At 39.0% G+C, this 25,742-nt stretch overlaps 1 protein-coding gene across 1 annotated transcript in view; it reads left to right on the forward strand.

Annotated features, from left to right (window-relative positions):
- The window catches only part of POLR3B (RNA polymerase III subunit B), a 116,823-nt gene that overhangs the window by 55,502 nt on the left and 35,579 nt on the right, over nucleotides 1-25,742 (forward strand). Inside the window, exons 15-22 of the mRNA XM_082665749.1 lie at nucleotides 1,354-1,516; nucleotides 2,764-2,917; nucleotides 5,860-5,934; nucleotides 6,527-6,625; nucleotides 11,929-12,056; nucleotides 20,151-20,360; nucleotides 22,738-22,896; nucleotides 24,408-24,525. Coding sequence (XP_082521875.1) covers nucleotides 1,354-1,516; nucleotides 2,764-2,917; nucleotides 5,860-5,934; nucleotides 6,527-6,625; nucleotides 11,929-12,056; nucleotides 20,151-20,360; nucleotides 22,738-22,896; nucleotides 24,408-24,525 — 1,106 coding nt within the window. The remainder of the gene's footprint in view (nucleotides 1-1,353; nucleotides 1,517-2,763; nucleotides 2,918-5,859; nucleotides 5,935-6,526; nucleotides 6,626-11,928; nucleotides 12,057-20,150; nucleotides 20,361-22,737; nucleotides 22,897-24,407; nucleotides 24,526-25,742) is intronic.

Here is a 25,742-nt window from a genome sequence, read left to right on the forward strand (position 1 = left end):
ATGCCTTCTAAATTGTAAAATTCTGGAGGAAGGAACCATGTTAGGTTCACCATTGTATCCCAAGGTCCTAGCCCAGAGCCTCATTCAGACTAAAGGCCCCATAAATATATGCTGAGTGAATAAAGAAGTTAAATATGACAGGTAAAAGATATATGTTCCAAAGTGTAGGAATTAGTTATGACTTGGGAGAGGTGAAAAATACAAGTCCATACAGGGTTATAATTTTTAGAACTTATCATTCTTCTCCTGATTTATCTTAAACCATATGGAAATTCACATTAAAATTTTCCAGCTTGTCAAATTTGCATAACTTACACATCTTGAGTTTTGGAACACTAAATTTCCCAGAGATTGCTTCAACTAATCTAGATGAAGTACCTGTTTTGTGCATCACTACAGCAGATGGTTTCTAAGATTGAAGATGTAATCTTTACATGTCACATGTGTCTCAAGTGTTTTTGTTTTTTTCTTAATTTGCTGTATTACTTCCTTGTTTATATGTTTGCTTTAGATTTTTTTCCTCTGGTTGTATAGAAGTTTAAAAATATTTTTTTCATTTCCTTCTTACTTTGAAATAATTTCAGGCATACAAAAAAAGTTGCAAAAATAGTGCAAAGAATTTCCATGATCCTTCACCTAGATTCCCCAAATGTGACATCTTAGGTAACTGTAGCACAGTTATCAACCTCACAGCCCCAGTTATCAACTTTCATAACCCCAGTTATGAAATTAACACTGACAACAATATTGTAATCTGTAGACCTGATTCAGATTTTGCCAGTTGCCCCACTGTCTTTTTTTGATCCAGGATTGCTCTCAGTTGTTGAGTCTCCTTAGCCTCTTATTCTGAAGCGGTTCTTCACTCTTTGTCTTTTATGACCAAGAAGCTTGGAGAGTACCGGCCAGTTATTTTGCAGACTCTTTCTCATTTCAGGCCAGCAGTTTTATATTTTTATGTATTCACAATTATCAGTGTTTTCCTTTACTGTTTTTATACAGTGTCATCTTAATGACTGTGGTGTTCTGTTGTCAGGGAATAGCAATTTAGGCAATTGGTTTCTTTGGGGAGGGGACATTTATAATGTCATCATTATTTCCAGTTCAAATAGTACTGTGCTGAGCATGTCTGTGGCTAAATCTACGTTTATATCCTTGCTTTCTAGTTCAGGATAAATTCCTCTAGGATAAGGGGTAGGTATATCCTTAAGGCTTTGTATGAATCTCCAAAGTGTTCCCTACGAGGCTGTACTGCTTTGCCTTGTCACCAGTGGAGTGGTGAGCTATTTTCAAACACAAACTGTACTTTGTGTTACTCATGTTCATTCTTAGAAATGACTGTCTTTTGTTTTTTAGGCATGTGGTTTGGTTAAAAACTTGGCCCTTATGACGCACATCACAACTGACATGGAAGATGGACCTATTGTTAAATTAGCCAGTAACTTGGGAGTAGAAGATGTGAATTTATTATGTGGGGAAGAGCTGTCTTACCCAAATGTGTTTCTTGTCTTTCTTAATGGTGAGTATATTATGGAGACATGTTGATCCTAAACAGTCTGTTTGGGAGGGGGAGGGAATCGACTATTACCCATGTATATAGAGCACAAATATACTTTAATTCTGCAGTCAAATTCTCTGCCACTGAGCTGTACCCCCTGAGTATACTTTAATTCTGGACCCAGGTTGACATTAATTGAAAGGTAGAAAAAACGGTAACAGAAACAGTTATTCCATTGGCTGAGTGATCCAGGTTCTGAGACAATACAGCTATCAGAGCTAAAGGGTAGCTTTGACAGCTGGCAGCGTATGCACAGTGGAATGAGGCTCAATACGGTATCTTTAAGTTCAAGTTAAATATGTGAGACATTCTGCAGAAATAATCAGATCAGCCCTTACAGTGAGATGACTTGTATTCAGCCACTGAGTGAGTGATTGTCCGCAGCCTCTGGCGAGAGGGTCCCTTTCCTTCAGCTTCTGCTCCAGTTGCTTCTCTCATACCCCTTCCCACCCACTTGAGGGTCCTCCAGAGATGCTGCAGCAGGTGTGGCTTGGTGGCCTGGGTGCCTGTCCCCTCACAGGTGTGCTGCATGTGCTCATCCTGGCCTCAGCCCCCATTCTCTTCTCCCCCTTCTTCCTGCTCTGGGAGGCCTTCACCATTTCCCGCGTGGGCTGGTGAGAAGGAAAACAGGGCTGTTGGCTGCCTGCCTCGCTCAGTGAATTCTGGCAGCTAACGCTGAGTGAGTCCTTACTCTGGGTACTCACCCAGTACCTCTCTAAATCCTCACACTAGCCCTGGGAGCCAAAGGCCATTTTCCTCATTTCTCAGATGATGACAACAAAACTGGTTTAAAAATAGCAGTTACTAGGTGCTCTGTCCAGGTCTAAGTGCTTTCCATGAGATCAGCTCATTTAATCCTCACATCGACCCTGTAGAAGTGGTAGAGCCAGTGTTCAGCCCCAGGGGTCTGGACCCGAGTTCATGTCCCTGCACGGTGCTGACAGACGAGGAGACTGAGGCTGGCTTCACCAGTGTTATGCAGCCAGGGTGTGGTAGGCCTGGCCCTGGACTCCGGTCCCCACCCCGGGCTGCCCTTGACCACTCCACTCTGCTGCTGCCTCCAGCCTTGTGGACTGGCTGCAGGCTTAATAACAGTACTTCCAAATGACTGCTCAGTGCTGCTTATTGTTTTTGTTGAGTAGATATTTTAAATCCCATTAGATTTATTTTTTATTTCGGTCTTGACTATTCTTATTCTTTCTGCTTAGGTAACATCCTGGGCGTCATTCGAGACCACAAGAAGCTGGTGAATACATTTCGACTGATGCGAAGAGCAGGATATATCAATGAATTTGTTTCCATCTCAACGAATCTGACAGATCGGTGTGTCTATATTTCCTCTGATGGAGGAAGGCTGTGCAGGTAGATGTGGCTAGAAAGAGTTGTTAAGATCTCTTTATGTTTGCTTTTGAAAGAAATGGACTTGTTTTTATTTTTGAAGCTGCTTTAACCTCTTTCATTGTTAAGATAAATTTAATTCACTTAGCAAACACCTCATGAATATGCATACTGGCTACTGGGGATTCAAAGATTAATGGGAGTCAGTCTCTGCCCTCAGAGAACTCAGTCCGCTGGGAAAGGCAGAAATAATTAGTAATAACAACCAACTCTGCGAGTAATAAGTGCTAGCCATTATTTATTATCTTAATAGATGTATTATGTGTAAGGCTTTAACTACATTCAACCCTATAAGGTTGGATTATTATTTTCATTTAACAAATGAGGTACCAGGGTTTAGTGAGACTAAGTAAATTACCCAAAGCCAGATAGTGGTGGAGTCTGTTTTTCACTCAGAAGTCCTTAGAATTCATTTGACTCCAACAGTGCTGATTTTACCCACTATATTCTGTTGCTATGAACTGACCTTTAAAGGATGAGTAGGATTGCTTTAAAGGATAAAGGAGGAAAGGAGAAAGGCTAAGGAATGGCAAGAATAAGAAACATAGAAGCATGAAGAGATACCGTAACATTAGATCCGGTAGAAGAGTAGGTGCCTTATATTCATTCCGCACATATTTAGGGGCTATTTTGTACAGGTGCTGTGTCTTAGGTGGGGTTATGAAGATGAACATGACATGGTATCTGGTCCTTCGGGGACAGGCAGGGACTTCAGCTGAGGATGTCACCTTGTTCCATAGGCCTTCACTTGATTCACCAAAGTCTGTCTTTGTGGACCTCAGGTAGTGTGAGGGCACAAGTCAGTGAGCTGGCAGTGGTTAGAGTGGTGGCAAGAGCTTGGAAGTCTGCCCTGCTGGGAGAGTGGACTGCCAATGTCTGTGTCTGTCTGGCATCCGTGTTTCCTTCCAGTTACCCTCCTCATCCTCCTTTGAGGATTGCCCTTCCTCACTGGCAGGCTTCTTGGGACGGTCAGTCAGGTGCTCTCTCCTGCTCAGCCAAAGGACAGGCGGCTGACCCAAGCCAGGCCAGTCAGACCGTCTCTTCAGAGAGTTTGAATCCCAAAGAGAATAGCTCGAGGGAAGAAGTGGCTGGAACAGATTCATCCTGGCGGCGATGCATACAAGAGGCTGCTCATTACCCCTGCCTTTCTGGATCCTTGGGACTGTTCTGGTTCCTTTTCTTTCTGAGGCTGAGCATTGCACCTTTTTTCTTTGATTCTTATCCTTCTAGTAAATTCTTAGCCTTTTGGTAAACTCCTTAAAATTTTCTTCTTATTTTTTTGTAAATTCCATCTTTGCTTAAATCTGCCAGAGTTGGTTCCTATTCTTTGCAACCAAAGAGCCCTAACTGATGCTATACCTGTGTTTGAATCCTAATGTCCCACTTACTGACTTGTGTGACTCTGAGTTTATTACTTAAGTCTCTGGGCCTTGATTTCCTCAGCTGTAAATATGTAAATAACAGTGCCTCCCTAGGATTGATATAAGGTCTGGTAAGTGCCCTGTAGGGTGCCAGGCAAACACTGGATGCTTATTTATAGCTATTAACATGGCCCAATTAAGAGTGGGGAAAACACTGACATTTTCTAGCTTACTCTTTTTTAGGATTTTTCTTTTTCATTATATCCCACATAATATGGCATAGCCTAAAAGAAAACTAGTTCTTTTTTTTTTAGAAGTGATTGTATAACGACACAACATAGATCTGGCAGGAAGAATTAGTAGAATTCATTGAGTAAACTGAAAGGTAACTGAGGTGGCCAAGTGTGGTCCCCTCCCTCTCCTACCCCTGCTCTGCCATCACTTCTCAGTCTCTTAAGCTGAGCTGAACTGCAGCCCCAAATGAGGGAGGCAGCAGGGTCTCTGCTTCCCTGCCAAGGGGCAGCCAGGATTTTGAGGCAGTGTTGAGTCCCATGAAGAGTTCACCCTGTTCACTTTCCAGCAGCTTGTACCCCCTTTTGTAATTGTGCAGCTCCTCTTCTTAACTGTTTAAAAGTGCTCATTAGTCCTCAAATAGTTATTTGGACTTGAGGGTGGAGCGCACGAGTGTCTGCTGGTTACTTGCTCCTCTCTGTAAGAGCCGCTTGTCCAAATAGCAACAGCCCTTGACGTTTCGTGCCGCATGCCGTCCTTTGTGTCGGGTGTTTCCTCGTGGTGGCGAAGCCCTCAGAGGCAAATCACCGCTGACAGTTACAGGTTAATCTACCAGAACGTGTGGACCACAGCTCTCTACCTTACGCCCATTACATCACTAAAAATCCCAAAGTGAAAAAGCTATATTCCCTGCAAACTCATACCTACTCTTTGGTTGTGTGTAGCTTTAAGTACCCTGCTAGTGTAGCCCAGGGATGTTTGTCCTAAAGCAAACCACTCTAGACAGCTGGAAGTCATCAGACCTTCACTACAAAATGCCATTGTTTTCCTTGGTGATGGTTCTCTGCCTGCTGACCTCTCCATACTCCCAGTATGAAATCAGGAGAGGCTTTTGGTATGATGGATGCATTTACACAGTTTTAAAAAATATATGATATTAAAGGTATTAAAGGTTTTGGTTTTTTTTTCTAGACTTTATTGAGTATCATTTCATACTGCTTTCTCATTCAGAACCAAATATTTCCAAAGGTACTTGGAGAAAGGACTGTGTGTTTATACATGTATATGTGCACACATGAGCTGGTGTGTGTGTGTGCACGTGTGTGTGCGTGTGTATGTGAGAAAGAGAAAATAGGCCCCTGTGCACTCACACTTGTAAAAAATACCTGGTGTCCTCAAGCACTCCAGAAATAAGTTTGATCATATCTACCGCTTCCCTCATTTCACTATAGTAAACTTACTGATTTAATTCTTTTGTTGAACTACTGTAAATCTGTTTTGTTTTTTGGGTTTTTTTCTGTTTTTCTATTCCAGGCCCTATATAATTGTTAAGAAACAGAAGGCTGCAGTCACAAATAAGCATATGGAAGAGCTGGCTCAGGGGTACAGGTAAATAGCCAAAAGCAAAAGTCCTCAGTCTCCTTAATACTCATTTATATGATCTAAACAGAAGTAATGTTAGTTGATCTGAGCTTTTAAGAAAAGTATTAACATATTTTCATTTTTAGTCTCTTAATTCCTCTCTACCAGCTATATCAACCTGTTAAAAACCTGTTCTTTTCTATGTGAACTTGCTTGGACATTGTAAAATATTTATCAATTTAGATCATGAGGATTACAGAGTCTTGGTGTAAATTAGCACACTCTTCAACGTTTCTAGGATGAGAAGGATATGTTGATGTAGACATCTGACGTACTGTGGGTCTCTCATCATATGGGGTTTTTAAAGTCATAGAAGGTATTTTTTAGAAGTGGGACCAGATTGACAAGAGTCACAGATGTTTTACTGTTTCTATTTTGGTGATTTGTGGTAACTCTATGATCTAAGAATAACGTGTTTCAAATATCCCAATGTATTGATACTTTTGGGGAGAGAAAGATGCTTTGGGCCTAAATGAAAGCATGTATCTTCCACTATTGCATATAAAATACTGCAGTAAAATGCTTTTTAACAATGTCCATTTCACCAATATTTTCCCAGGAATTTTGAAGATTTCTTGCATGAGAGTCTGGTTGAATATTTAGATGTGAATGAAGAAAATGACTGTAACATTGCACTCTATGAACATACGATTAATAAGTAAGTAACAACCATAATTAAAACCTGTTCCGGGGCTTCCCTGGTGGTGCAGTGGTTGAGAGTCCGCCTGACAATGCAGGGGACACGGGTTCTTGCCCCAGTCCGGGAAGATCCCATATGCCGTGGAGCGGCTGGGCCCGTGAGCCATGGCCGCTGAGCCTGCACGTCGGAGCCTGTGCTCTGCGATGGGAGAGGCCACAACAGTGAGAGGCCCGCATACCGGAAAAAACAAACAAACAAACAAAAAACCTGTTCTGATGATAGACACTATCTTCTTTTTTCACTTCATCTTCAATTCTATTGTGTATTCCTAGTAGGAACTGTTAGAAGTATACTGTTAAGGAAGCATAACCCATAGTTTATCCCAGGAGTATCACAAAACTGCTAACGAATAATCTTTAGATTTAATTATCCTTCCTTTTCATTTTACACTCACTGTACATTTCTTAAAAGGAATTGCTTCTCTGATTTTAATACTCGATTACTGCCAAAATTAAACTAATGAATCAGGCTACATAATGGTGTATTTATCTGTTCCAGGGTTGATTTTGTCAGTGGATGTCTGAATTCCTGTTGTCAATGCAGGAATTCCCTACCTTGTATGTTGTAAAGATATCTCTAAACTTATGTGCAATATAGACATGAAATGGTGATATGTTCACAGTGTTTCTTCTAGAACAGTGATATTTTTAGAAACATCTTTGTTCCATTTGGAATACATTATAGGACATTTATATAACTTGCTGTCTGATGCATGTGGCTGAGGTACCACTTACCTGAAATTAGAATGTTTGCAATTATGCTATTAAATGGTTAGGGAGTTTAATACTGCCACCTGATAACTATTTTTGTCTTCAGTCAGGAAAGTAGTTTTCTGTTTTCCACTACCAGATGAGATATACCACTTTATTTTTGTCTTACTGTAATTTAATAAATAATGCTTTTCAGCAGAATTTTTATTCCTTAAAGGTATGAATCTCTCAAAGTACTATTTTTATACCCCTCGTTTAAAGATTGACTGGAGGGCTTCCCTGGTGGCACAGTGGTTGGGGGTCCGCCTGCTGATGCAGGGGACGCGGGTTCGTGCCCCAGTCCAGGAGGATCCCACATGTCGCGGAGTGGCTGGGCCCGTGAGCCATGGCCGCTGAGCCTGCGCATCCGGAGCCTGTGCTCCGCAGCGGAGGGTGGGCCGCAGTGATGAGAGGCCCGCGTACAGCAAAAAAATAAATAAATAATAAAGATTGACTGGAGAATTATATAGTAACCCCACAAATAACGATTCCATCCTGGTTACTCAAGCCAGAAACCTCAGTTTCAGCCTTAACTCCTCTTCCCCTCTACACCCACATCTAATCTCGTAACATACCGTGTGGACTTTCAAAGTATACCCGGAATCTGAGCTCTTTTCACCACCTCCACCTGCTGCCCTACTGCAGGCCACTGCCATTGCTTGTCTGGATCCTTGCAAAAGGCTCCTGACTAGTTTTGCACTTGTTCCCATATAGTCTGTTCTTTATAGGTCAGAATGGTCTCATCACTTCTCTTCTCAAACCACGCCCCCAGCCCCACCCCACCCAGTGGCTTTCCATCTCCCTCTGAAGTCCTTACAGAGGCCTTCACGTTCCTACAAGGAAGCTATGGCTGCAGCATCATCTCCTCCCTCTCCCCCCTCACTCTGTTTTTTTTTTTTTTTTTTTTTTCCCCCTCACTCTGTTTTAACCACACTGGCCTCTTCATGCTCCTGCCCCAGCCCCTCTGCCCTGGCTGTCCCCTCCACCTGGAACGCTGTCACCTATCTGCATGGCTCACTCCTTCACATCCTCCAGGTCTTCACTCAGGTACCACCTTCTCAGCGAGTTTCCCTGACCACCCTATTTAAAGTAGAAATCCCTCCTCTGACCACCCCTCTTTGCTGCTTTATTTTTCTAGTGCTTAAATCTTAAAATCTGTAAAACGTGTATTTTGTTGATGCATATGTGTATTGTCTATCTCCCACCACTAGAAGCTTCATGAAGGCAGGGATTTTTCTCTGTTTTGTTCACTGTCATAAAGGAATATAACTATCAATATCACCCAATCACCACGCTATCCCATACATCAAATTAATTTATTTTAAAAATAAGAAAAAATTGGTATTAATTCATACTTATGACATTTGTTAAAATGTAGAAATGCATAAAGTAATTCCCCATCCCGCCAAACTCCACCCTCCAGAAGTAACCAGTGCAAGTGGTTTAATATGTACTCTTCTAGATTTTTTTCTAAGTGAAGGCAAACATACATACATTTTGCAACTATTTTTCAGTGTCTTGATTTTTTAACTTAATGTAATTAACATTATCATCCTGGATTTTTTCCACATTAATGTATGTATATATATTTATATATATATATAATTTTAATTGCTTTTTATGACATTGTCTGACTACATATAGATAACTTACTTAATTGTTCCCCTATTGATGACTGTTTAGGCTGTTTCCAGTTTTTTCACTATTGCAAGCAACAGGTCACTTAGTCTTAATTTGAGCTAAATTTAAGGCCCTTATGCATAGTGAACAGGAAGTCTCCTATTTCCTGTTCAGGATAGAAACTTAGGGTGGTTATAATTTTGAATAATAGTATTCCTCTCTGGTAAAATTCGAATCCAGACTTTTACAAAGTTTGGACTTTCAATAATTATTAGATAGTAAGATAGTATATGATCTTATGTATGTTGTTGTCATGAAAAAAGAAGAAACTTAGATCTTTACCTTCTTCATTTTCAGCTTACCCCAATCTTTACATTGGAAAAAGTAGTTTTAATTTGCATTGGTCAAATTGGCAGTATATAAACAGAACAGTACATTTTAAACAAACTGTTTTATTCTAGGCTATAAAATGTCACTATAAGCTGTTTCTCTGTAAAAACCAGAAACAAAACCTAGAGCCCCTTCCCTCTCTGCTGACAAAGGCCTAAAGTGACTGAGAGGATTGAGGTTCTGCGAGGTCATAAGGTCAGAATTATATTCTTCAAACCAAGAACTACATGGAAAGCATCCTCTCTAACCAAACGAGGGACACAGTTCAATACATGTGTAATGAAAAACAAATAGCTGGATAACTGTATAAGTGGGAGATCTTTTGCCATGTACATTGCAACTAATTTTCCATGATGTGTTGGGTTATCTTGGAAATCAGTTCTCTTCAGAAGTACTGTAGTGCTTGCTTCGGCAGCACATATACTAAAATTAGAACGATTCAGAGAAGATTAGCATGGCCCCTGTGGAAAGATGACATGCAAATTCGTGAAGCGTTCCATATTTTTAAGAAAAGATGAACATAAGACAGATAATTATTAATCTATTTCAATTTCACCAGTCACATAAAAAAGAAGAAACATCTTCTTTGGAAAATTATGAAATAGTAAATAAGAACATCTCATTATATACCTATGAAGTATTATGTTGATATATAATGTATATTTAAATTGTAATACAAATGTAAGAGATGGTAAATCAGATCCTCTCAATTTGTTGATTTCAGTGGAATTTGGTACAATTATTTTGTATTTCAATTTGACTATCAAGAATAAAAAAAAAGTTATGTCATTTGGCTCAGGAAAAAAAAAAAGAAGTACTGTAAACTGTGGAAATTATGATTAAAGTTATGCTTCAGAAACACTTGAGGAAGGGACAGAAGGTCATTGGAGACCACAGATCCTGGATGTGAGATCTGTTACTTTCAGCAAGACCTAAAAACAGTCTGGCTGCCCTTTCCCATTCAGATAGCTGAGTTGCTTTATCATTTAGCCAAAACTGAATTTTCTGCAAAAACATATTATGAAAGTAACCAAGATTCTAACATCTACTACGTCAAGTCTTACTTTGTGCCCCGTATCTATAAAAATATAATGCAAGTCACCATATAACTTTAAGTTTTCTAGTAGCCACATTAAAGAAGTAAAAAGAAACAGATGAAATTAATTTTAATAATTTTATTTAACCCAGTGTATTTGAAAGATTATCATATCAACATGTAGTCAATATAAAAATATTGAGATATTTTACCTTTTTTTCCTACTAAGTCTTCAAAATCTGGTGTGCACTTACGCTGCATCTCAATTTGGATGCTAAATTTTCATTGGAAATACTTTTTTTTTTAATGTATTTTATTTATTATTTATTTTTGACTGCGTTGGGTCTTCATTGCTGCGCACGGGCTTTCTCTGGTTGCGGTGAGTGGGGGCTACTCTTCGTTGTGGTGCGTGGGCTTCAGTAGTTGTGGCTTGCAGGCTCCAGAGCACAGGCTCAGTAGTTGTGGCGCATGGGCTTAGTTGCTCCGCTGCATGTGGGATCTTCCTGGACCAGGGCTTGAACCCATGTCCCCTGCATTGGCAGGCGGATTCTTAACCACTGCGCCATGAGGGAAGTCCCTCATTGGAAATACTTGATCTGATTTCATAACATTTACAATTGAAAAAGTAGAGTAATACATGTAAGTGGTTACAAACATAACTAAAAGGTTTTAAAATAACTGAACTGAGCTATTTCAATATAAATTTGAGCTTTAAAATTAATGTAAGATAATTAAAATTAAGTAAAATTAAAAATTCAGTTTCTCAGCCATTCTAGTCTAACAAGTGCTCAATAGCCACACTTAGCTAGTGGTTACAGAATTGGTCCCCATAGGTCTATAGTAACTATTCTTAAAGGGGATATAGTCCTCTCTCTAAAATAGTAATACAACTTTCTCATTGATATACGTTGAAAAAGTGGGGAAAAGCAGGCCACTCATCCATATAGTTATATTAAAAAAAATTTATTTTTAAGACATTTTATTGAAGTACAGTTGATTTACAATGGTGTGCCATGTAGGTATTTTTGATACTGTATTTCTATGTGCTTAATATAGTAATTTCTTTAAATGAGTTATTATTATTAGTTAGTATGTAATGATGTTTTATTTTTTATATAGGCATTCCATATTGTCTCCTATCTCTTATATTTCTACAAATAAAAGTTTCACTCTTTAGTTTCACTGAAAAAAATAATTTGCTGTTATATTTTATTTAAGTATATTTTTCTTCTATCATTTTTACTAGCATCAAATTTTATTGTTATGAGGTTTTATTATTATATTGATATAAATGTATTGTATGTGTTTTATATATACATATATACATTTTTGTATGTATTTATGTAAACTTAAATTTTAAGTTTAGTCCTCAGGGACCTAGATAGTAATATTTTTTTATACCCTTTAAGAGATATTTATTTTAATACTTGGTGCCTAAGATGTCTGATTCTTAATTCACTTGCTAGAGATACCACCCACTTGGAGATTGAACCCTTCACTCTTCTTGGCGTTTGTGCTGGCCTGATCCCATACCCTCATCACAACCAGTCCCCAAGAAACACATATCAGTGTGCCATGGGGAAGCAAGCCATGGGTAAGAGTTCCTCCTTGAACTTGGTTCTAAATACTTGGATAAATAATTATGTCTTTATTCTTTTTTTTTTTTTAACAGCTCTTTATTGGAGTATAATTGGAGTATAATTGCTGTGTTATTCTTACTTCACTAGTGTTGCATGTTGGGCCAGGTCAGGCGTTGCTAACACCTGAGTGTTACCAAACTCAGGAGGTTGTGGAATTCTGCAGTGCTTGTAGGTGCCCCTGTCATGTCTAAAGCTTAAAAAAAATGGAGAAAACCTCTCTGAACTTGTACTCTTGACCAAACAAAGGGATATATAATAACTATCACAGAATTACAAGGGGGTAAATATAAAGAGAAAAGCTCTATATAAATGTAAGTAGTTAAGCAGGAGAGATGGAAGAAAGAGCAGGAAAACTCGAGGTTAAGGGAGGAGAGCAAAAGGCAATAGAGATAAAGATGCACAGTGTGTATTAGAATGTACTTAGTAATTGTCTGGGTGACAGTCATTGAACCCATTATATCCACGCAATTGCTCCTATAGCTCCTGAAACACTCAGTATGTGTCACACCATTTTCTGAGTTCATTTTCCTTTCTTCTTTCTGTTTTTCTTCCCTTTCATTCATTTATCTATTAATTTATTTATCATCCGTAACATTTATTGAGCATCAATAATAAACCAATCATTGAGGCTGGAACCTTAAAATATAGAGATAACACAGAGCCCTGCCCTCAGTGAGTTCACAGTCTAGCAGGAGAGACCAACAAATACAACAGTAATTCAGTATAGTCTGATAAATGCCATAGTAGATGATAGCCAGAATCTAAGGGACTAAGCAGAAAAAACACCTAAGGTTAGAGAGTGGGTTGTTTCTGAAGCCTAGAACTGAACTGAGCCTTGAAAGATACTGAGTGTTTCTCACAGGTATGGAAACGTAAGCAAGCAGTGTGTGGGTCGTTTTGTATAGTATATGCTGTAGTATGGACATAGAATCGTGGTGGAGAGATGCCATATGTTGGGGAGTTTGAGTTTTGTCTTGAAGAGGGTACAGAGAGGATACTAGCAAAAAAAGTTTTGCTTATAAGCTTTTTTTTGAAATGTTTTTAAAACTCATTTAAATCCTAATGAGGTTAATAGGTTTTATTTTCATATATGTCTATGACATCAATATGACTTGTCATCTCTGATTTAAAGTATGATACAAGGAGGTTCATAAAGAAACTGTTAGAGTTTTCTGCATTGCATTTGGGTAACAACCAGAATGCAGTTAGCTGCTCAGTTACTTACAATTAGCTGCAGTTGACCATAGCTTGACAATTAAGTCATTCTCTTTCTCCTACAGATAAAGAGTATGTATTTCCTTTCGAGTTTTTATATTGCCCTTTGGTTGGCAACAAAGACATAAGAAGCATGTTGTCCTGCTACCATTTACCTGAATGATGTAATGCCTGGACAGTTCAGAATAATTCCCAGTGGGAAAATCTAAACAGCGGCTCATCAATTTAGCCTTTCCCATTCATACTCAGCAGCAGTGTAGGCTGATTTCCCGCTTGTGCTTCTGACTTGCTAACAAGTTGAAATATACAGTACTGAATCCTGTGTGTCATGAAAGGGCTATCACTTCTATTGGGTTTACCAAACCATTTTGTTTCATGATGTGAATCCCAGCTGAAACAATACACCTTTTGTGTAGAACTTTCAGCAGAATTAACGGAAGACTAATCACTTCATCGCTAATGCCGCTCTTTAGTGTGTTTGAAGATTGAAACAGAAAGAGCTGCATCTATCTCCACTTGGCAAATCTTTTTTTTTTAAAATAAAGAAGTGATTGAATGAAAGAAATAATATTTTTATTTTTGTAACTCGTCTTCCTACCAAAAAAAAAAAGCCTTTTATTTTGTAGCCATGAGTATCTGAAACGTTCGGCTAGTTACCACACACAGTTAAGCAGGATCAGTGTGTACAGAAAGCCAATTCAGTGTCTGTAGAGTTCTTTTGTAGTTTTCTGTGTGAAGGTTTTTTTTCTCGTTTTGTTTTGAGTGTCATTTGCAATTCATTGTCTGTGTTTTCTGAGGTTGGTGTATTCAGCTGCTCTGACCCTGGGTCCTGCACATTTAGCTCCTTGGATACAATCCTCTGACGTGACTGCTGACGCTAGGAAGACAAAAGCCACTGAATATCTTAAGTAATAAAAAAAAGCCTTTGTTACTGTTTGTTATTATAAAACACCTGACTGGAAAGAAAAGCCATGAGATTAAAGTATATTTAAAGTTTGCACATGAGAAGGCCACCTTGCTCTTTGGACACTGTAGTAGCTGCGGAAGTATTGAGCGAGGTCTATAGGAAAACTCGCAAAAGGAAAGAGGCCGGCAGAGGGAGAGACCCAGAACAGAGACCCAGGTCTGAAGAACAGAGATCCAGAACAGAGACCTGGCTCTTTGAGTTGGACTTCTCGGATTCATTTTCATTGCCTGCTGTCTTGACAGCTGATAACTAAAAGTCACTCTATCCCATTTTAAATATTAGCCATGCTGAAGACTATATACATCTCAGAGATTCTGTGTGGATTTTCTAACATAATATTTTAGTTGCTGTTCATCTGTTAGTCCATGTGGAAAGTGAAAGACAAGATCCCAGAATTAATTTGCTAAATATTCTTACCAACCTGGAAGTTTACTATATACCTTTTACTACCAGTCCCTCCCATTCAACAGAGTGAAAAAAGAGAAAGTCATTTCCTGTCACTACGAAGGAGACCAAGACAGCACAAACCACAGAGACTGAGAGCCTTACCTTGTACATAAGAGAGGGCTGACTTGATTCCAACATGAAACACCAGCAGAGGATGTTTCCTAAATCTGAGGCTCTTTAAATTATTCATAAAGTTCAAGTTTCCACACGGCGTCTTACTGTGCTACTGGGGAACACCTCCCTTCCATGGATATGGCTCTGTTTGTTGTGACATGGTTCAGAGCAAGAAGTCAGGTAGACGTGTGTGGAAATGGCAAGGTCTCCAGGTCACTCAGTGCTACAAGTGAAGGCTGTGTGATGGGGCTGCATTGTATGCTCTCTCCCTGGCGCCAGACGCCAAGTTCACATGAGTCACACTTTCATATCCTGCCCATTTTATTAGTTGGCAATCCTCTAGTGGAACACTTTCTCCTCTTTAAAAGGATCTTTTAGTCACTATCAGCTCGGTTAATGAATATGCATCACATACCTCCTCCAGCCCCCGCTCCTTCTCACCACCCCTTCCTCCTTCAACTCCAAATTGCTGGGACTGTTTTGTTTTTTGTTTTTTTAAAGTCAGGAGCTAATGCAACTTCTGTTTTGGTTTTTGTTTTCAATACAGTCGCTTCTTAAGTGGGTAGTTCCTTCTCTTGTATCCCCCACTTTACAGTAGGATGGGATGTACTAGAAATAGGCTGGAGAATTTTAAAGTATTAAAAACACATAATATACAAAGATCCTCATAAAATGTTGTTTCATTCTGCATCTCCTCTTCTCCCACTTTCTGTTTGAATTTTTTTTTAGACTATTTATTTTTTTATCCATTTGGGGATACAAAATGAAAAGGTGCCTTGACCAAATTATCCCTGGCAATTCTTTTTTAGAATTCTGTTGGTTAAAAAAATATATGATCATTGTAGCTATTTTAGATGTAAGCTTATGTGGCAGTTCCTGAGACTAGAATGTTAATAATGAGCACTTAAAATTGAGGTAAAATTGAAGTTCATTATGTCGGGTTAGAGTTGGAGGTAGAATGGGTGGTATTGCAGGGTGATGGGTGTATATTTTCATTACTAATATTGTTAATATTAGTCATAATGAATGCTTCCACTTAGTGAATACCCAACTGATTTACGTACATTTCTTTTAAATCATCTTAGTAATCCTGTCAACTATAATACATACCTTTTTTGTTTCTGACAAGGAAACTGAATTCCAGTTTGGTTGAGAAACTTATAAGAAGTTACATTATATCTGTTATACCATGACATTTATAAAACTTACTAAAATTTTTCTCCACTGAAACTAACTTCTTTCCTCACTTTTTCCAGTTCGCTGTGGGTCATGATGAAGGTACCTTCCCTGCTAGACCATAGATTATAAGTTCCTTGAGGACAGGGACTATGTCTGTTATTTATTACTATATCCCTTGGGCCTAGCCTAGTGCCAGTTTAATAGGTACTTAATAAATGTTTCAACAACGAATAAATCTCTGAGCACATTAAAATTGTTAAGAAATCAGATGCAGATTTTTGAAAACAATCTTTGAAATGAAGAACTAAGTTGGAAGACATACAGCCTGGTATTTAGACTTACCCTAAAACCACAGTAATGATACTGACGTAAGGGTAGACATATAGATCAATGGAACAGAATCCAGAAATAGACCCACACATTTATGGGCAATTGATTTTTGATGAATATATCAGGGCAATTTAGAGGAAAGGAAAATCTTTTCAACAAAATAAAATGTCTCAGTATCTATATAGAAAAAAAGGAACATCAGCGTCTACCTCATACCATACAAAAAGTTAATACAGAATGAATCACAGCCCTAAATGTAAGAGCTAAAACTGTAAAACTTACAGAAGGAAACTTAAGCAAAAATCCTTGTGCACTCAAATCACCTAATATTTCTTAGATAGAACACAAAAAGCACAAACTATAAAAAAAGGGAAAAATTAATAAATTGGACTTTCTCAAAATTAAACTTTTTCTCTTTGAAAGAAACTGTTCAGAATATGAAAGACACCGTTAAGCCACAGAATGGGAGAAGGTATTTGCAATACATATATCTGATAGAGGATTTGTATCCAATATATATACAAAGAACTCTTCGATAATAAGACAACCCAAGTAAAACGGAAACAAAAAACTCAGACACTTCACAAAGGAATAACCAATAAGCTTATGAAAATATGTTCAACGTTATTAGTCATCAGGTAAATGTAAATTTCTGTGAGAGATGACTGCACACTCATTAGAACGACTCAAATGAAAAAGACTGACGTTCTAAGTGTTTGTGAGGATGTGGAGCAGCCAGAATGCTCACACACTGATGAAAATGTAACACAGTAAAATCACTTTGGAAAATTCTTAAGTTGTTTCTGAAAGTTAACCATACCCTCAGCAAACAACGCAGAAGCATCACTCCTATGTATTTATTCAAGAGAAATGAATATACAAAGATTTGTGCTTGAATGTTCATAGCAACTTTATTCACAGTAGCCCCAAATGGGAAACATCCCAAATATCCATCAACAGTTGAATGGATAAACAAAATGTATATTCATATGACGGAATACTGCTTAGCAATAAAAAGGAATGAACTCTGGTACACACAGCCATGTGGATGCATCCCAGAATCATGCTACATGAAAGAAGCAGCACAAGAGTGTACATACTGTATGATTCCATTTATATAAAATTCAGAAAATGCAAACTGATCTATACTGATAAACAGATCCTTGGTTACCTGGGGCCAGGGGCAGAGAGAGGGACCTTTTGGGAGTATTGGGAATGTTCTGGATCTTGACTCTGGTGGTGGTTTCACAGATGCATATATCTGTCAGAGCTCATCAACTTGTACACTTTAAATGGGTGAAGTTTATTGTAATTCAATAATATTGATTAAATAAAAAGAAGTTGGGCAAAGGAGGATGGAAAAAATAGTTAAATGTATAAAACTTCATTTTATGTTTCTCGGTATACATTTTCTAAACTATGTGCATCCTTACTTTTTTTCATCTCACTTTAAAATAATAAACTTCTTCACTGTTTTAACGTGCATTTACATACCTTGTTATGCCAACTTGTGACTCCTTAAGAAAGTTTTGATCAAGAAAATAAGAGTTTATAGGAAAGATTATGTCCTGGGTAGTAAGAAAATGAAATCATTGGAGATTATAGTTATACCAAAATGGGACAGTAGAAGGAGAATTCAGCTTATAGATATATTCTTGTTGTGTTAGTTATTATATATATGCAGTGCCCTTAAGAAAGCTGAAAATACTAATAGAGGCATCCCAGTTTGAGCACGTGCTTCACCACAGGCTAGTGTTATAATGTAATTTCTACATGACATTTTCTCAAAAAAGCTTGCTTATTGGTAAAAGTAACCAGTCATTCATAATTTTTATAAAAATTGTGGTGTGTGGTGGCCTTTGGAAGTTTTATAATTTAGAAGTCATAGTTTATAAATCATGTTTTAACCTACACACCCGTTGTCAGTGCTGCTAAAGATGTGTATATATGTATACGCCTACAACTTCTTTAAAAAGTCTTTAAAGAAAAATTTCTGTTGAGATCACAAGGACCAAACTTTTGCGAAACCATTTTGCTGTTCATCTATTCGATGGTCAGTTGCAGTGCCCAAGAATTAAGTTCGGGGCCTGGTAGCACAATTTATAGCAGGATCCCATCTCTTTCACCATTGTTTAGAGGTGCAGGCAGCTATGCTTCCCTGCTGCATAATAATGCTCGTCTCAGGTTTCAGAGGACATGTTTGGCAGCCTAGTGGGACATTGCCTGAATCTTTGTCTCATTGGAGCTGAAATCTCAACATAAATTTGAAATGATTTCATGTAAAAGAACCAACTTATTGTCAGTGAACAATCCAAGCAGCAACAGTTTTCTTTCTAAAACAGGAAGTGATCTATTACCAGGTATCCTGCCCAGTTTATTAGTTGGCACTAAAATAACATTAATTGGCAATTTATAGTGTAAACTTGACAAAAATTTGATGAGGTTCAGTTTAGCTGTTGTTTTTCAGCTGACGCTTGATAAATTTCTAGAGATTTAAGCACAAATATGTATTCTCATAATTTCATTTACTTGACATTTATTGGGCATCGGTAGTGAGCCCAGCACTGTACCAGGTGCTCGTTTCTTTAGAGCCCTACAGATGTCATTATTTCTTTCTGTAGTAATCGTCAAGGAGTATTGTACCATACCATTTTTGCTGCCTGAATAGGTTATTTTCACCCCTGAATTGAAATCACCATTGATTTAATGACCATAAGAGAAAAAGGTAAAGAAAATAAATACTGGGTTTTGGTATCTGCTCACATTAAAGCTTAACTCCATTAAATGGCACGTTAACGTCTTGGGGTGGGTGAGGGTTGTAGATGCGCCACTCAGGGCAGGAAGGAAGAGATACCTGGGAGAAGCCCATGCTCAAGCTCAACAGTAGGATAAACATGAGTTTCCTGGTTTTTAAGGTCTCTGAGTAGGAGTGATTGTGTGTTCACAAGCCCAGGAGACTGAAAGCCTTTTCTCAGGCAGGTCTTTGAACCCTAATGCACCCCAATGGAGAAAAAGGAGAAGGGTAGGTAACATTCTGGTTTCACTTTCAGATGACAGTGATACCCCTCCAAGGTCCAATCAGGTGGAAAGGCTGATTGCTAAGGAGAGAAAAGCCTATCCCTGATTGGACAGGGCCCTGGATTCCCTAGGGGAAGGGACCCTGCCTTTCTCCATTTTATCTCCAATGCTGGGCACAGAGTAGGTGTTTATTAACTGCTTAATAAATGAATAGTTAAGCAAATGGATAAGTCTACTCTTCTCTGCTTTCACTCTCCTCTTCATCCTGTTCCCTCCCTTTTTTCCTGCTTTTCATTTAGAACATTTGTAATTGTTGATTTCTTTTGATGAAATGTATCTGTTTGTCCTACTGTATAAGCTTTTTGCCTCTCAGCACTGGGGGGGTGTTCTCCAATTGCAACTGGAAATGTGCCTGGAACATAGTAGAACCAAATACAGAATTGTTGACTTACATGTGAAATTAACCAACATGTGAAATTAACCACTGGAGACTAAAACTCTTCAAATGGGATCAATTTGATAAATCCAAAAAGTTGAAATTACTTAGATTAGTATACCTTGAATGTGATTTTTCTTCTTTGTAGGATTTTTAACATAACTGAGAAAAATTGTTTTTAAAAGTTGTTAATCACTATGAGAGTACTGCTCTTTAAATATTTGACCTGAAGATTTTCTTCATCTAATTAGTAAAATTAATGTGTTTATCTCTGTATTCATTGGTACCTAATTATTTGATATAATAGAAAGTTGCATTTCATTTTCTCCAATATCAATGAAGGTACCATTGGATACAACCAGCGGAACAGAATTGATACTCTCATGTATCTCCTGGCATATCCACAAAAACCCATGGTTAAAACAAAGACTATTGAGTTGATAGAATTTGAGAAACTGCCAGCTGGACAGAATGCGACAGTTGCTGTGATGAGTTATAGTGGCTATGATATAGAAGATGCTCTTGTTTTAAACAAGGCTTCCTTGGACAGAGGTGAGTGAGTTTTCAAAGCTCTAACACCAAAGGTGCTTTGTGCAGACTTAGATACAGGCATGATCGACTTGAAAGTCACTTGATGTCAAAATGGTAATGTCAGTTTCAAGCGATTTGAATTTTATAATGTACAAACAGGAGGTGGTGATGTCTTGGTGTTAACATGTTTTAAATGAATATTATATAGAGGTATTAGTTAAATATTAATAAGGAATCTTTTTTTTCCCCTTTATTTTAATTTATTGCTGACTTGAGACAATTCAACAGAAAATGTGTAAGAACTTGTTTATTTCCTAGCAGGAATTACAATAAGTGAAATATGTTTTTTGAAAATAGTTATATATTCAACAACAAACCTGTTTGAGAGGCCAGTAGCAATATTTGTATGTAAAAGGCTGTTTTTTAAATTGTATATCTCAACCCTATAATGCTGTACCTTTTTGTTAGCAAAATGATAAAAGTACACATACACAAACCCTGGCTCATTGTTTTTACATTTTTCTTCCCCGGTTTTGACAGTTCACTTTTGCAGGTCCCCAGGTCCTTCTGGTTTGTTAGCCATCACCTGATCCTCGGTCTGACTTCTGTCTTCATCATCTGTTTCTCTCCTTCCTCCCTGCGTACCCACTCTGCCTTCCCCTTCACTCTTCCTAGTTGCTAGGCAGCCATAATAGTACTCCTAGACATGTGTCTTTGGCATTAATGTTGGCTGCACTTAATTTATGCCTCTTTTTTTCCTCCAAATGACAACAGCCATGCTTTAAAACTAGGTGTTTTCCTTTCTGATTAACTGGTTACATTTATGTGGAAATCTGAAGACTTTGTGATATCTGTCAGGAACTCCACAACACAATTTAATGATCTGAGTTTACTGTCCTCTTGCTTTTGAGCTCCCACCTGTAAATAAAATGTCCATTTACATTTAGAAGAAGACGCTTCTGATTTCATGCCGTTCATATTCACACAGCACTCCAGCACGTTGTACTTAATGGCCATTGTACAAAATTTCAAGATCATGTAATGTTTCCAAAGCAGCTGGCTCTGTGAGCCGAGCTTATCATGGCCATACACAATTTACCAGGAGCCATAATGACGAAGACCTTTCTCGAAGACACACAAATATCTTCATCTACTATCCAGTTGTAGAAATGTGTTGTTACATCGCATGGTCACCTTCATATTTAAAAAATTACATTAGAGCACTGAGATTTTATTTAGAAATCCACTCTTCCCTGATTGATTTTCTGACTCACATTCTTAGATTTCTTGAAAGAGTTCTGCTTTTGGTGGAGAATCATAAGCAGAGGATTTTACAGCCATGCATTTATTTCTTCAGTAATAGCTGGCATTTAATCTGGAGACTTTTTCCTGTTTAAGTGAACTCTGACATGGCTCAGTATATCCTCAGGAGACTAGAGGGAGAATCCAGTTTAAAATAACTGCTTGACCAAAGGGGAAAAAAGAAATACAGCCATAGCATGTTAGGAAATGTTATTTAGTGCAGGATTGGCAGCTCTTTCGAACAACTGACGAATCTTTTTGTGGGATTCAGTGGTTGAGTTTTTTGCTCCATCTAAAGGTTTTCTTCTGTTCATTTTGCTTACTTTTCTTAATGTTTAGATTGTTAATTGGTCCTAGAACTTTTCCCTCATCCACTAGATAAATGTGGTCTAAAAATGTAATCAAAGTAAACTCTAATCTTCAGGGCAGCGGTGAACTGTCTCTCCCATAAAAATTATTTGATCGGTCCTTTTTATTCTCTCTCCTCTCTGGAGAAAAATTAATGTTTTTGTTTGCTTGTTTGGGACTTCCTCTAAATGCCAAAATCAGCAAAAGGAAAACCTTCCAGAGAAGGTTAGCAGAAGTTATGCACCAAAATGATGTATGAGAAGAATGCTGGCTGATCAGTGAACTCGGTCTGTCTCAACTCAGCCACCACCTTGCTGGGTGACCTTGGCCACTTAATTTCTCTGCTACTCACTCGTAGCACCTGTAGGATACAGGGGTTAAGCCAGGTGATCTCTAAGGCCCTTTCCAGTTTTCATGTGCTATGGCTCTGTGCTCTCAAAGAATCCCAGTGACATTCTTAGGTTTCTCTCACTTTCCTCCAACCGGACAAGGTATATTCTGTGCTGGAAAATGGTTGTAGAGATTCTAGTGTTAATATGGTTAGTAGAGATCCTGAGCCAGTTCTTCAAGTTATCAGATTGTTATATGGTTTGGCCAGTCTCAGATTATCCAAATGTAGAGCAGTTTGGGGGTGTTTTTTTGGCGGGGAAGGGAGGTAGAGTGTGGTGGGTTGTTGAATAACACAAATCTTGACCTCTCATAGTTTCATATTACTTGTGGTTCTGAACCCATTTTGGTTTCATTTTAGGCTTTGGGCGTTGCCTTGTATATAAAAATGCTAAATGTACTTTGAAACGATATACCAATCAGACTTTTGATAAAGTGATGGGGCCGATGTTGGATGCTGCTACAAGGAAACCCATCTGGCGACATGAAATTTTAGATGCAGATGGTATTTGTTCTCCAGGTAAAAGCCTTAAAAAATTTTTTTCATGTATACATTTTTAAATTATGAAAGTTATTCAGCAGTATTTCTAAATGTTTGGTATACAGGGCAGAAAAAAATAGCAACCTGTAAAACCCTCTCCTAACTCAACCAGTGTGGTCACTTTTGATGAATTTCCTTCCAGTCTGTTTTTCTGTGCATACGTTTTTACATAACAGCAATCTATTCTAGTTACACTTTTCTACTTATTATTTTGAATAAAGCCACTTTAAGGAAATATTTAGAATAAGGTCGTGTCCCTGCATCTACACCAGTATTTCATCATTTGTGCATTTAGCTTACAAACTGACTTCAGAATCCTCTTCCACTAAAAACTGTGACTCTGTTGTACTTATAAACCTGTGATGAATTTTGTTGATACAACCCACAGCCCCTGCCCCGATGAGTCTTGTAGGCTAGTGTGGGAGACTAACGTTGATCAAAGGATCGCACACAAACATAGGTCAAATTACAACCAGGTTAAGGAATCATATAAGGAGCTATGGGGCAATTTTATGGCAAGAGTATTTGACCTAGTCAGGAAGGTCGAGGTAGCCTTCCCCGGGAAGATGACCAGCAGCTGCAGGATAAGTGGAGTTAACCAGTGAAGCAGAAGTGGGGGATGTCTAGGCGTGGGAAGGGCTTGTGCAGGTATCCTGCAGCTCTCTCACTAAAGGACCCAGAGGAAGGCCAGTGTGCCCATGGGGATTGGGGGGAGGGGCAGGGCGCAGTGTGGAGAAGAAAGTAGAAGGGAGCAAAGATAGAGGGGGCCAAGTGAGAGCTCTTGAGGCCGCTAGGCGACAGGAGCCGCGGGGAGGTGGCGAGAAGGGGGGCTGGGTTGGAAAGGTGGCTAGGAGAGGAAGTCCACACAGCCCTGCCCACGGATGCTGCCCAGGGGGTGAGTGCTGGGCGGTGATGCTGCATCCGCCGTGGTGCCCCGAGCCACGCGGTACATGGCTTCCCCTCCCTCTTGCTGCCTTTGTACTCTTAAACCTGGGTGCTGTGGCAGGGAAAATAAGCGCAGTGACAGTAGTGTAGTAGTTGGTCTTTGAGCTTACCATGAACAGGTACCAAGCAAAGGTGAGAATAGCGGGAAAATCAAAGAAATATTTGTATTTTCTCATTGTCCAGGTTAGGTTGGTGGTGACTTATTACTGGTTGAAATAACTAGTAAGTGGCCCAAACCTGTTCTAACACTCAAGGAGATATTTTAAATTGCTACCTATTGACATGAATTTTCTCGCATTAATATGGTCTCCTAAATGGGTTTCTTAATTTTATACACAGTGTGATCTTAATCTATGGGTTTTTCAAATGGGCTTGCAAAATTACAGACAAGCCCTGCTGAACTCTAGTTCCCACTGTGTGGACTCTTCTTTCTTCCATGTCTGGATTTCATGCACCAAGTCTAATCACATGGTTTTATGCACCAATAATCTTTGCGTTCCATACAGATGATAGTGATTTGTCTAACACCCTTCTCTCTTTCTTAGGTGAGAAAGTAGAAAACAAGCAAGTGCTTGTAAATAAGTCCATGCCCACAGTGACTCAGATTCCCTTGGAAGGAAGTAATGTGCCCCAGCAGCCGCAGTACAAAGATGTGCCCATCACGTATGTATTGGAAATACATTGAAAGGTTTTTAAAAAGAAGGAATAGAGGAAATTGGAAGTTAGCTCCTTTTGGCTGGTGACTCCCAGATAGACATCTGCCCAGTTTCAGCTCCATACCAGCACCTGGACAACAGGGGCCCCAAACCCAGATCCAAACCATCTTTCTCCCCTCGCCTACCCCAGCCTCAGACATGCTCCTTCTGGGTCCCTTCCTTGGTGAGTGGCACTGCCATCCTGACTCCTTTCCATTACAAACCTTGATTTGGTAAATCCTGTAAGTTCTCTCTCCTTAGCAGTTCTCTAATCCACCGATGACAGCTGTAGCTGTCTGAGTTTGGCCCTCCTCTCCTGCCGGACTCGTAGTTATTGGTGACCACTTAGCCGCCTCCAGTCTTGTACCTCCCCACATCTCTCAGGCTCTCTCTGTTACTGCCAGAGTAATTTTTTCCCCTAAATCACTCATCTCTTCATGTTACTCTATTGAGCAACTAGAATAAAACTTGAGTAGATTGAGTAAAACTCTCAGTGACAGTGTTGCCTGTAGGATAAAGGCCAAATGAAATAGTAATACATACACGACTGTCCATGACCCTTGGCATACGTCTCTAGCCTTACCCTTTTGCACATTGGCCCCCATATTTCTAGTAAATTGTCTCTTATTCTCCAAATGTTCCATCTGACTTCAGTGCATTTACTCATGCTGCTCCCTCTGCCTGGAATTTCATTCCCTCTGGTCAGGACTCAGCTCTAGGGTCCCCTCCTCTGGGAAGCAGTCCTTGATAGCCTGCCCCTCCCTGCTACCACTGTCATCCGCAGCCCGTGGTAGGACTGACTGTCATCTCCCTTGGGCCTTTCCTCTTCCCCATACCACTGAGAACCTTCTTGCACTTACCTTTCTCTTTTCCTTTATTGGTTGTGTGTTTCTTTGGGGCAGGAACCATGTCTACTTAATCTTTGTATGTCCAGAGCCTACACGGATCTGACACAGAGTAGACTCTGAATAATGGTATGAAAAACAGATAAGAGGTGAAGTGTGTGAAAAAATTCACGATGGGAGAGCTGAGTAGATAAAAGTAATATTTAAAAAGTGGTTAATAATTTGGAGTTGAGTAACAGGTTCCAGCTCAAATCCCAGGTCTGCTTTGTATGAGGCATGTGTCCTGGACAAGTGCTTATTAACCTCTCTTAGCATCGGTTTTCCTATAAGTTTTCCTTAT

The sequence above is a fragment of the Grampus griseus genome, assembly GCF_964374135.1.
Source record: "Grampus griseus genome assembly, chromosome: 11".
Classification (NCBI taxonomy): Eukaryota; Metazoa; Chordata; class Mammalia; order Artiodactyla; family Delphinidae; genus Grampus; species Grampus griseus.